Source organism: Camelus ferus, chromosome 12 (genome assembly GCF_009834535.1).
Source record: "Camelus ferus isolate YT-003-E chromosome 12, BCGSAC_Cfer_1.0, whole genome shotgun sequence".
NCBI lineage: Eukaryota > Metazoa > Chordata > Mammalia > Artiodactyla > Camelidae > Camelus > Camelus ferus.
In genome coordinates this window covers 7,574,649-7,587,289 of record NC_045707.1, presented here as the reverse complement: position 1 = coordinate 7,587,289, position 12,641 = coordinate 7,574,649, and the positions used below count along the sequence as shown (strand labels likewise).

Here is a 12,641-nt window from a genome sequence, read left to right as displayed (position 1 = left end):
AAGCCCTTCTTTCATTAAACAAACTGACAGTGTAGGGGGTTATGACTTCGGTAATTGAAACATGCTGTTCTGTTCAAGACCAGAACTCCATAAAGACTCTTTTCAGCCAATAGCACCCTTTGTGCCAGCAGCCTCTGGTCAAAAATGAGTGTCGGCCCTGAGGTCTGTCTCTCCCGGAGAGTGGGAAAGACCGCTTGGCAGCCTTCTGCAACAGGCTTGGCAGCCAGAGGTCAGGGCCTTTTAAAAACCTCCCCTTCTCTGGGCTTTTGAAATCAATTTGCAAGGCAGAAAGCAGGCTGCCCTGGCTTCCAGCCTGTCCCTAACTGCGAGTTCTTGTGCTGCTGGTTATAAATCTGAGGTGTGATTGAAGAAAGGGAATGGTGAAGTTTAGTTGGCAAGGCTCAGAGTGTTGGGGGTGAACAGTACAGGTTGCACAGTCTTCCTAGAGAGGGAAAGTTACGAGACGTCAGTGAAAGCCCAGATTTGGGAGGGAGACCTCCAGGTTTGAATCCTGCCTCTATAGGACCTTGGACAGATGACTTTGCCTCTCTGTACCTCAGTTTACTCATCTATAAAATGGACCAATACCTAGATCTACCATATAGGGAGGGTTGCTGGGAGAATTGAGGAGTTAAAGCTGGTAAGATGCTTGGAGGCATGCCAGGCACACAGGAAGGCCAGGGCTAGCTAGCATCCAGCCGTTGTACCGCCCACCCCTGAGCATGGCTCCGGGAAGTGCCATTGTGGAGCACCCCAGGGAGGACCTCGGGAGTACTGCCCTGCAGCCTGCCCCGCCGAGCCCCCTCCCCGCAGCTGGGGGAACAGACCACGCCCCCTTCCAGCTCCAGGTGTGACTCCTCCTTTCCCCTTCTCTTTCTCTTCTCACAGATGTGGACGAGTGTCAGGACAACAATGGTGGCTGCCAGCAGATCTGTGTCAATGCCATGGGCAGCTACGAGTGTCAGTGCCACAGCGGCTTTTTCCTCAGCGACAACCAACACACCTGCATCCACCGCTCCAACGGTGAGTACTGCCTGTGCTCACCAGTCACACCCCACCCCCAGAAAATGGGTGGCCCCTGAAAGCCCCTCTCCAGAACCTTGATTCTGGGGGCCTCATTGTCAAGGCAGGGAACTTTTGTGGTGGTTTGAAAGGCTGTTTTGTGCTATTGGTGTTGCTGCATGGAACAGCCTCCCAGCTCCCTCCCTCCGCCCCCTACACCAGGGCTGTTGGTGTTTCTGGTGTTTTTATGTGGAGGCGAGGTGGGGCCACAAATGGGCAGATGTGACCAGAGAAGCTGTTTTCCTTTCTGGGCTGGGGGCTGGCTGTGGCCAGAAAGAGCAGGGCTCCATTCTCTATGGTCCCCTTCCCCCAGGGGGGCTTGAGGCCTGATCAGGCCAAGTGCTGGTTTCTCAGTCTATTGCATGCCTGCTGGGTCACCAGCCAGCAGAGGGGCCTTGTGGTCAGGGGCCTGCTGCCCTCTGTGGGCCAGGTGGGATGGCAGGCCGGCCTGGGGCGGTGCAGAGGGGCAGGGAACACTCCAGCCAGCTGGAGTACTAAGGCAACCTTGGGAACAGCCCCAGGCTGGGACAGAGCCTGGCCTCCAGCTGAGCCCAGCAGGTGTTATCAGGGCCGTGGTGGTCAGTCAGGGCTCAAAGCAGCAAGCGGTGAAATGGGACAGCTGGCCAGAAGCCAGGACCCACGTGCTTAGAGGCGAGGGGCTTCCAGGCAGAGGGAATGGCATTTTGGAAGGTGTGGAGTCACATACTGCCTAAGATCATGGCAAGGTCCAGAATCTTGGGGCAGGCCGTGTGCTGCAGCAGAGTGGCGGCGTGCTCCTGGGGCCTGGCCGGTCTGCGCGTTCAAGGGAGCAGATGTGGAAGGAGGACCAGGCCCAGCCTGAGCCCCTCCCCCATGGCTGACTCTAGACCAGGAGGAGGTGCCGGAAGCCACCTGTAAGGGCCTCGCCTCTGGTCTGTGCCACCAGCAGGAGGCTAGAGAGTGGTTCACACTGAAAGGCGGGGAATGGGAAGGGCAGGCACTGGGCTCCTGGTCAGCCGGACCGGGTGTCAGTCCAGCTCTGCCGCTCCCTGGCTGGGAGCCCTTCCTCAGGCAGCTCTGCTGCTCTGAACCTCAACTTCCTCATCTGCAAAACGGAACCCAGTAGGGTCTTTGGCGGGTGGGACCAGGTCTTGGGGATAAAGTCCCCAGTGTACATTAAAGCTGGCAGAGGCTACGAGGTGAGACTTGGCAGCCCTGGGCGTGATTTTTATTTGAAAACAGTTCCTAAGATAGAAAAGAAAAAAAATTTTTTTAAATACAGAACCCAAGGTAATGAAGCAGAACTACTTCACTAGACTCCTCAGAGTTCTTAGTGTTTGCTTAGGCAGTTTCCTCAAAGACAAGGCGGCCCAACAGTCCCCAGCCCTGCCGTGTCCCCAGAAGGACAGAAAGGCCGAGCTCCGCCGCCGCTGGGCACCTGCTCCAGGCGTGCTGTCCAGACTCCCATGGCGCCCTGTGAGACCTCCCAGCTATGGGGTTGAGCTGCCCATGAGGAGGAACCTGGGCCCAAGTCAGATTTTATGAAAAGCAGATTTATGGGGAAGAGAGTGAGTGTTGGTGGCAGGAAGGGGGTCCTGCTCTCATTAAGGAGAGGGGTTTACGGGGCAACCACTGCTCTGAGCAAGCTGTAAAGTCCCCGGGGCCAGGGCGGCCTGAGCCCCTTTCAGCCAGGTTGTGTGTGCTCTGTGCCTTTGAAGAACAGCTTTCCCACGAGCAGGGCTCCAGGTGAAGCTGCGCCCCTGGGTGAAAGGAGGGTGGGCAGGAAGGGAAGAACAGCGTGGTGCCAGACAGCGGCTGTGTCCTGTTTGCCACCGGGTCCTGGTTTGGCCTGTAAGCATTCATTGCAGTAAGGATGTTACAAAGCAAGCCTCAATGTAAACCAGAAGGGGGGGGGAGCGGTCAGAGGGATGCAATGTTGTAGGGGGCAGTGACAGTGGCTACTGTGGGGTCATGCGCTTACTCTGAGCTGGCCGTCACATCAGCCTGGCAAGACCTGGTGACAGGTGAGGAGGCTGAAGCCCAGTCCAGTGACTGGATCTGCCCCAGGCCATACATAGGGAAGTAACTGTCAGGCTTCCAGCCCAGGCCACTAGCTATGACGGGATGAGGCTGGCAAGGAGAGAAATTGGGTGGAGGAATAGACAGAAATAGGAGTCACCCACGTCACTTTGGAAGAGGCCACACATGAGCTGAAACCAAGCAATGAGCTAGAGTGGCTACGGAGCAATCCAGGGCAGGTGGGGGCGGGGGCGGGGGCGGGGGCAGGCAGAGTGCGTGTAAAGGCCCTGAGGTGGGAAGGGACCAGACTCCCAGGAAACGCAGAATGCAGGACGGGATGGTAGGCACAGTGAGCCCAGGGTGAGGGGAGCTCGGCAGGGCCCAGACCCTGAGAGGCTGGTGGAATGCAGGCAGGGGTTTGGATCTCACGAGGGGCAGCCACGGGAAGCTGGCTAAGCAGAGGTGGGGAAATGATGCTGGAGAGGGGGCTGGAGGACTTCTAGGGGAACTTGGATGCTGCAGCGGCTGGGCCTCAGATGAGTCGTGCAGTGGAGCCTGGAGTCCACGTGCCCTACCCCACCCCAAGGCCCTGGGTGGCCAGATCCAGATTTTTAAGTGAAGCCAGGAATCTAGGTTTAACCAGAATGCAGATTTGAGGGGGACTCAACCTCAGTCTACATTAACCAGCATATTGGGTAAGAAGTCCCTTCCCTCATTAGGAATTGTGTGTCAATCTCTCAATTTTTTAATCTGGAAAATAAATCAGTCTGAAAAACAGTTGACACAACATTGTAAAAGGACTATAACTCAATAAAAAAATGTTTAAAAAAAATCTGAAAACCAGCAGACAACTTCTTGGATACCTGCCAAAGGACAAGTGACAGCATTTCCAGGGTTCTTGAAGGCTGTGTGGAAGGCTGAAGAGGGCGCTGCACAGGACGTGGGCCGACCACTCTTTAATACCTGTGTGTGGGGACAGGCCTGGGTGACTGGGCAAGCTGCTCCCTCCTGAGCCTCTGTCGGTTGTCATGACAACTGTGCACCATGATTGAGTGTCAACTATGGTGACGACTCTTAGAGCTTAAAATCAGAGTGTGTCCAGGGTGTTGAGACCCAGCTTGTTTTGTACCTAAGTGGCCTCTGATCCTCAAATCAGATTCCTCATGTCATCTGACTCTTCCTAATGCCTGTCAGCCCTTTGGAGCCTCCCCTGAGTGGGGGGAAAGCATGAGGGCTGGTTTTGATTAGAGGGGGCCAGACGCCTGAGCAAGGTCAGCCAGGGTCAGACCAGGCTCCTGGCCGAGAAGCAAGGCCATGGGGCTCAGCCCCTCCAAGTGGCCCCGCCTCCCAGGCGCCAGTGTAAACCCTGGCCCAAGGCATGTACATCTGCCAGGCTGGAGTTGGGAGCTTTAGGGCCTCAGCCTTTCTCCATCTCCACTGGTCATGTGGCCTCTGTAGTTACTCCTACCACTCTGGGCCTCCTGTCTATAAATTGGGACCAGTAATCCCTCCTAGGCGAGTGGGGGCTCCGTTGGGGGAAATGCTTGAAGGGGCCAAGTGCAGTGCCTGCCCTAGGGGTGGCAACTCACACAGGCAGCTTCTTCAGGTCTTTAGAACTCACACTTCATTTGGGGACACAGGCTGTTCCTCTGTCCCAGCTCTGGGTGGGAGGGGACCCAGAGCTGTTGAGATCCATGGCCCGTCTTTCTCTGCTCAGCACTTCCGGGAGCTGGTTCTGGCACCATCACAGCCCACACTTAACCTCGCACTAAGCCTCTGGCCCAGCAAGTGATAAGTCCCACTTCCACCCCACAGCCTGCGGGCAGCCAGTCCAGACCAGTCCCGGCCACCGCTGCCCCACCATGGTCACGTGCCCCGGAGGCCTCTCCAGTACCTGGTGGACGGGCCGCCGGGCAGCTAGCACCTTCACGCGCTCTCCCTCTCCTGCGCCTGTTCTTTTTTCTTAAACTTATGTCATATCTGTGCGCCAAGAAGGTGACTCCTGGATGAACTTTTCGCTTCGAGTGAAGAATTATTTCTTTCAGTCTGCGCAAAATTGATTTAGGGAGGGAAAGGGGCCCTGGAAGGTCTGCCGAACTGTGTGACTGCAGATCAGCGTCTCATTCATCCGCGTGCCAGGCGCCTGGCTGGTCCCTGGATCCCTGCGCGAGCACAGGCAGGCGTGGTCTCCTGTGAAGCTTTCCACCTAGAAAAGGGATTAAACACTCAGTAAGGGTCTTAGGAGTTGCCTTATAATAACCAGCTGAGAAAAACACTCTGGAGGGAGGGACCCGGGGCTTCTGGGGCCCTAGTGTCCCCTCTGAACAGAGGAGATTAATGCGAACAGTCTCCTGGTCAGCCTGGGGAAGGATGGCTCCTCTCACTGGCATTGATCCTGGGCCACCGCTGTTGCGACGGCAATGGATTTGAGATGTTTGAGCCGTCTCCCCGCCCCAGGAAGCTGCCCTGCACAACTGTGCTCTGAAGCCTCCCTGGACGCCCACTGTGGTCTGATCTCTGGTAGTGGTGGAAAGCACCAGACTGAGAAGGAATGTCGCATCGTCCCCACAGTTGTAGGAAGCAGGACAGGCTGGCAGGGGGCTTGAGGGGCTGCACGTGTCAGAGCCCAGCCCCAAGGGCCCTCTGGCCCAGAGGAGACCTATCATCTCTGTTACATCATGATTAGAGCACAGGTTCTGGGGCCTGGCAGCCTAGGCTGGGATCCCAGCACTCATCATCTTTGTGACCTTGAGCAAGTCACTTAACCTCTCTGTGCCTGGTCTGTAAAATGGAGATGGTCATAGTACCTACTTAGTAGAGTTGAAAAGATCATTTCAGTCAATGTGGGCTCTTTATTACTGTTATTTATCACAGGGGAGGAAGCAGGCCCACCCAAGCCCCACGGCAAGCCAGCAGCAGAGTCGGGGCCTGGGTGCACACTGAGCCTGGCTCTGCTGATGCCTGCTGGGTGCTGGGTGCTGGCTGAGGCCTGAGCTTCAGCTGAGGTTGGAGAGGAGGTCAGGAGTCAAGCCTCATCCTAGAGGAACTCACTTTCAAGTTGCGAGCTGGTGGCCCTTGCACTTGGATTTATGCGTGCTCAGGGCAGCACAGGCCCATGGAGACGACTGGCCTCACTCTCACCTGTGCATCCAGCACCAGCTCGCCAGCGCCCACCACTTGTCCCACCTAGGGCTCCAGAGATCAGACCAGCCCCTGCCCTCTAGGGATGCTCAGCTCTATCCTCTCTGAAGGTTTGAGCACTGTGCCAGGCCCCTGCTGGGCACCACAGTCGGGAACCAGGCATGAGGAAGACGTCAGGCCTCTGTCAGCTCAGGCTGCTCCTCATGCTGGGGAGCCCAGCCCCGCTCAGCCCTCCCCAGGAGCTCTCACTCACTGCAACGCCTGTCCTGAGCCGGCCCCAGGGAAGACTGGCAGGCTCTGCCTCCTCTGTGCTCAGAGAGCTGCTTCTGTCTCCACCCCGCACCTGCTGCCTGCATCCTGCAGCTTGGGAGCTCCCAGAGGGCAGGGACTGAGTTCCCCACATCTCTGTGTCTTATGCTGACACGGGCCCTTTGCAAAGGACTGAGGGAGGAAGGAGAGTGATGCTCAGTTCTTGGCAACTCCCTGGGCCCAGGCACTCCACATCCTCAGGCTGTGCAGGCAGATTCCTGGCAGCACGTGCTAATGGACGGTGTGGTCTATCCAAGTGGTAGGGGCCTGGGAGCATCTGTGAGGTCACTACCCGGTTGACTGTACACCAAAGCCCTGCTGTGCTGCCTCCTTTCCCGTCTTGGATGCGCTGGAACAGGCCGTGGGGAGGCTGAGCATCTGCGTTCCTGCAAGGCCAAGGCCCATGCGCAGTGGATGCCAGGCTGGCGCTCTCCCAGTAGGGATGTCATGGGTTTACCTGAGCGCATTTAACATTTAATGTCCTTCTGAGCCTGTTTAAATGCTCATAAACATGTGTAGGGAACCACATTGCCCTCCCACCACCAGCATTCCTTGTGGCACTCAGGGCCACATTTTCACAAAACTCAAGATTTGGCATCAAGGGTAACACTGGCTCCAGCCAGAATCAGAGGTGGGAGCCGGGAATAGGAAGCGAGGCTTCTTTTGCATGAAATGATAACAGGGGTAGGAGAGCCGCATCTCCCATGTGCTCACCGCGTGCCAGGCACTGTTAGGAGCACTTTTCATGGCCTGACACGTTGCATCCTTACTGTGACCTCATTTACAGAGTAAGAAGCCGAGGCACAGGTTGGTTAGGAAAGTTGTCCGAGGTTGCACAGCCAGCAGCACGGCAGGACCCAGGCTCTGGCAGTCTGGCCTCTGAGCCTGGGCAGACTGTGTGGAGGGCTCTGACGCGGCTTGGGCCCGCTCTGTGCCGCCGGCCCAGGTGGGGTGCGCCCCGGGAGAAGCAGAGATGCCGCCTCAGCTGTCCCCACCGGCAGCTCCACGGGCGCCAGCTCTCCGGGTACCACAGGTGCCTCTTTAAGCATCAAGAGTTCAAAAAACATTTTGTGGTAGAAAGTTTCTGAAGTGGCTCGCCCCCTCTCCTGCTCGCTTCAGGGGAACAGCCTGAGTTGGCCTGGCCTCTTTTCCCTGCAGTCCACGCAATTTGTTATGCACTCGTGACCGAGACAGCCGCTCCTCCCAGGGCCAGAGAGTGCTTCTCCCTGTCCGTCCCCGTGCTGAGCGCCCCAGGCTTCGGGCTGGAAGTAACTCCTGATGTTGCCGCTGGCCGCCGTCCGTGCCACCGTCCCTAGTGGCTCTTGCTGTGAAGACCAGCCACCAGGGTCCCACACGCATATGTGGGCAGGAGGCCGAGGGCTCGCGGCCGGTCAGGGAGAGGCTTGGGCTCCGCCACAGCTGTTCGCTCCCGGGAGCCCTTCCCACGCGTTTGCGAGTTTACAGGCGTGCCCTGAATGACGGTGCCCGTGACCTCTGGCCAATTAGAGTTAATCCTTTTGTTTATTGGACCCCTGCATGAGTTATTTTTAGGATCTGTTCATTTTATCTGTAAGTTTATACCCAAGTATAACTAGAGCCAAAATAATAGGGTTTTTACAACTTTTTTATTTTGAAATAATTATAGAGTCATAGGAAATGCAGAAATAGTAAGGAGAGACCCACATGCCCTTGGCCCAGTGTCCCCTCTGTGGTCACTCCTTACGTCTCTGGAGAACAGAGCCAGTGCCAGGGAGCTGACTTTAGCGCGACGTACACGTGTGGGTTCTGTGCCACTTCACACGTGGACTCGAGGACCCACCCAGCAGGCAGGCGTTAGCATTCTAATAATAATTGAATAGCTAAGAACTCTGCCAGGCGCATTATGAGCACTTTGCCTGTCTTAACTGGGAGCCATGTAAGTTAATGTTCAAACCAGTACACTTCAGAGAGTGAAAGGAGGCGCAATTAATTGTGACAGGGCAGCAGGTATAAACTGAGACTTTCCCAAGCAAGCGAAGACATATGGCCACCCTCATATTACCTCATTTAACCCCTTCAACCTTTCCTCAGGACGTGATTCCCACATTGTGGGGTCTGGCCAGGCCTTGACCCAGGGGGCCCCAGCCTGGCTCCTGCAGGGTGAGGGACATTCTCTGCCCTGTTTCAGGGCTTTCCATCATCAGCTGTGAGTGCTGGGTTCCCTGTGGGTGTGTATGGCAGGGAACTTTCTCTTTTAAATGAGGAGAAACAGTGGCCTTGCCCAAAAATTACCAGCCCCCCCCCCCCCCGCCCCTGCTCCTCCAGACTCAAGGCTGCCCCTCTGGCTGCTCCTCGGGGTGGATCACCCAGGCTGGAGCTTTGGGCAGGTCCTTCTCACTCCCCCCAACCCTGCCTCCAACCCTGCCTGCAGACCAGGTGGGCGGGAGAATAAACAACTCTCCATTTAGCAGGAGGATTTACGGTGCTGCCGGAGAAGGCCGGTCCTGGCCCTTTGCAGTCCAGAGCGGCCCTTGAGGTGGGGACAATAAATCCAGCCCATTATCTTTAACGAGCCTCCCACCCCATAAACAACTCCTTTGGCTGGTGAGCCCAGCTTCACGCCCTTCTCCTGGCCTGGCCTCCAGCCAGCCCCGGCCAGGCAGCCCTGCGGGGACCCCAGTACTATAGGCATTGGTGGTGGGGGCTCCCCCAAGCTGCAGGGCCTCAGGCCTCCCAGAGTGGACAGTGCAGGGGTAGCTGGCCCTGGCCCTGGCTTCCTTCTCGGCTGCAGGTCCTAGAGCTTCAGTTTCTTATCTGTAAAATGGAACAAACATTAGTGTTCATCATATAATTTTTTTATGAGATACATATACATGCTGTCCCCTAGTGGAGGCCTGAACCTGAGACCCATAAAACTGTCAGCGGTCCCTGGGCATCGCTGTGTGCCTAGCACTGTGCCCGGACTGTGCCTTGAGTAATCAGATCCTGAGAACAGTCCCGTGCTGTGTAGCAGCTTCTCCCATCCTGCCAGTGAGAAAATGGAGATTGAGAAACGAAGAGATTTGTCTGTAGTCAGTGGTGCAGTCAAGATTTGAACCCACATCTTACCAACTCCTAAGACCGAAGATACTGAATGAACAAATGGCTGGAGGAGTGGGAGCTGGGGTTGCCCACAGCCTGGAGCCCCGTGAGGCCTGGGGCCCTGCCTCTCCACCTTCCGCCAGGGCCAGGCTTCATCCTCGCGCTGAGTTAGAGCAGCAGCTGTTTCCAGGCTCTCCCTGTCCCATCCACCTTCCGATGGCAGCCAGAGCCGCTGTTCTCCATGGCCCTCTGGCCATGTCATTCCCCACTCAGGACCTCCTGTGGCTCCTCTCCATGCCATGCATGTCGTGAAGCCTGTCTGCTGAGAAGCAGACCCTTGTCTCTCCTGTGCCAGAACCTCTGTCTTCCACGGTGTGGCCCCTCGCCAGTCCCCCCACCTGCCTTCTGCTCTCCCTGTGACCAGGGGGCCCTTTACCAGTTACTGGCCTTGCTGTGTGCTCTTGCCTCTGCCTCACATGCCATTCCCCATCCCCTCACGTTCTGGAGAACTCGTCATCATCCTTCAAAACCCAACTCACTTTCGTCTCCTCTGTGAAGCCGTCTCTGACTCCAGGGCAAGCATGTCATCCTCCCGACAGGCACCACATGGTTCCGAGCGGCTCGGACCTCTCTTAGGGGGCCGGTGGGCAAGCTCCTGAGAAGGCCACAGATGCGTTTCTTGCATCTAACACAGGGCAGGGAGCGGAGGAGATGTGCTGAATGGAAGTGAAGGAGGACTGGATTCACCTCATGAGGGAGATGATGTCTGAATGTCACAAAGTGCTTTCACGTCCCTGGTGCCGAGCAGCAGCTGGGGGACTTGCCCTGCGTGTTGTGGTCTGGCTGGTGCCACTACTGAGGGCCCGCCCGGGCTCTCTTCTCTCCCACAGCTGTGGTCCCGTGCAGGTCAGCCCGGGCCTCTCCAGCAAGACAGCCCAAGATGGTCAGAAGTTCAGAAACGCTCCCCCGCCCTGTTCATGTCTCCATGCCTCTGCGTGAGCTCATTGCTCTTCTGCAATACTGTTCCTCCCTGCTGCCCCAAACCTGTCCTCTTGTTCCCCAGGGTCCCCAGCAGCTGATCCAGTGGGTGCCCACACGTTTGTTTACCAAGTGAAGTGACCACTTGGCAGTCTGTTCAAGTTAGAATAAATGGTAGGAATCAGCGTGATTTCCCAAAGTTCTGCCTTTGAAATGAGCCCTGGGGAAGGGAAAGGTACTCGGCATGTATGGAGTTCCTACTGTGTGCCAAGCCTTTGGCGCCCTTTACTCCTCCAAGGACCCTGGGAAGTAACAGCTGTCACCCCGTTGTGCGAAGGAGGGAACGGAGGCCCAGGAAGAGACAGCGGGCGCAGCTGGCCTGGGACGGAGCCCAGGCACTTGGGGCTCCGAAGCGCGTGCCCTCGTCCTGGCACGTGGGGGCATTGGGGGTGAGGCACTGGCTGTGGTGCGGAGCAGCTGCTTGCGTCCTGCTGGTGCGTCCCCCAGCGCGCTTGTGGCTGCTCCTCCCAGGCCCCCCAGAGCTGCTGTGAGAACACTCGAGGCCACCACGTTGGCCTTTCCTGCACCTGGACTCCCTCCATCTGTCACCTATTGGGAGGGAGAAACAGACTTGTTCTCTGTTCATGGCAAGGCCGGGGCCTGAGGTCTGTGAGCTGACTGTCCCCCATGGCTTCCTTTAGGGTCCCCGTGGAAGGACGGATAGGGTTGCCAGATAAAATATGGGACACCCATTTAAATTTGGGTTTCACATAAGCAATGACTAGTTTTTTCTTTTGGTATGAATATGACCCATGCAACACTTGGGACATACGTATATTCGGGAAATACTTGTTATTTATCTGAGAGCCAGACTTAGCCAGGTATCCTATGTTTTTATTTGCTATATCTGGCAGCCCTGGGGAGGGAAGGGGCCATCTCTAGCCTCCGGAGCCCGAACAGAGTAAAATCTTAGGAGGTAAGAAAGTCTCACAAGCCTGTGTTCCCAGTTCACCTGGGCCTCAGAGGGGCTTGGATGCGCTTGTGGTGACGCCTAGTGACCAGCTAGGGAACTTCAGGGGCAGGAAGAGGAAGGACCATTATCCTTGGAAAGAGATGGAGGAGAGGGTGAGTGTGCAGCTCCAAAGGGACAGACACTGTAGAGTTGGCCAAAGGGGGCTGGCAGGTGGTGCAGGCCAGCCTTTACTGAGCACCACCTGCGTCTTGAGAGGGGTGGTCAGGGGACCCTGAGCGGGAGCCATTCCCTCTTGACTCTCTTTAGTGGCCTTCCTCCTCTGCTTCATAAAGGAGGAAACCCAGCAAGTTCCAGGCCACACACCTTACAACGAGCCAGAATAGGCGTGGGAAGTAGAGCTGGTGAAACCAGGCCCACCCCACCCCCACCCAGTGATGCTGACCTTCCCGTGGCACCTGCAGTCTTGCAGACATCTGTCCACGTGTGTCTGCACAGACTGCCACGTGGTCCTCACAGCCATCAGACAAGCTCCCCCCCACCTCACAGAGGCAGCTTTCCAGGGGCTCCCAGTGGCAGGACTGGTCAAGGCACAGGAGATGAGAAGCTGAAGGGAGGCTGGTGTCCATGTCCGCTTTCTGAGAGGGCAGACCAGCCCAGCCTCTCTGCTCTCACCTGACATGCCAGGAGTCAGCCACAGTCTGAATTCTCTGTCTGTCCATCTGTTCGTCTGTCCTGTACATGGTGCCTGCCCACCCAGTGAGCAGCCGTGGCAAAGGACTTGGTCTTAGCTGAAAATGCACCTGTGACAGGTGGGCGCTCGAGCTGGGCCTGCACAAAGGTGCTGCCCAGCAAAAGTGTAGAAGTGAGTGACTGAGTGGGTGAGTTATCCCCGAACCAGCAATGCCTCGTAAGCCACCTCCTGATGTGACGGAAAGAATGAGGAACTTGAGGGTCAAGGCACTGGGAGCCAAGGCTCCGTGTGGACACTAATGACTACTGCGTGGCCCAGGGCGGGTCCAGTCCGGCGGACTTTGGCCCCCTCAGTGGAAAAGTTGAGGCTTCATCTAGATGCTCTTTAAGCTCCTTTCCAGTTCTGGCTTTCCAGAAAACCAGTCCCTTC

General features: G+C 56.7%; 1 protein-coding gene across 3 annotated transcripts in view; it reads left to right on the top strand.

Moving 5' to 3' along the window:
- The window catches only part of SCUBE1 (signal peptide, CUB domain and EGF like domain containing 1), a 123,183-nt gene that overhangs the window by 42,725 nt on the left and 67,817 nt on the right, over positions 1-12,641 (top strand). For all 3 annotated transcript variants that reach the window (XM_032492383.1, XM_032492382.1, XM_032492381.1), the window contains exon 4: positions 889-1,023. In XM_032492383.1, coding sequence (XP_032348274.1) covers positions 889-1,023 — 135 coding nt within the window. The remainder of the gene's footprint in view (positions 1-888; positions 1,024-12,641) is intronic.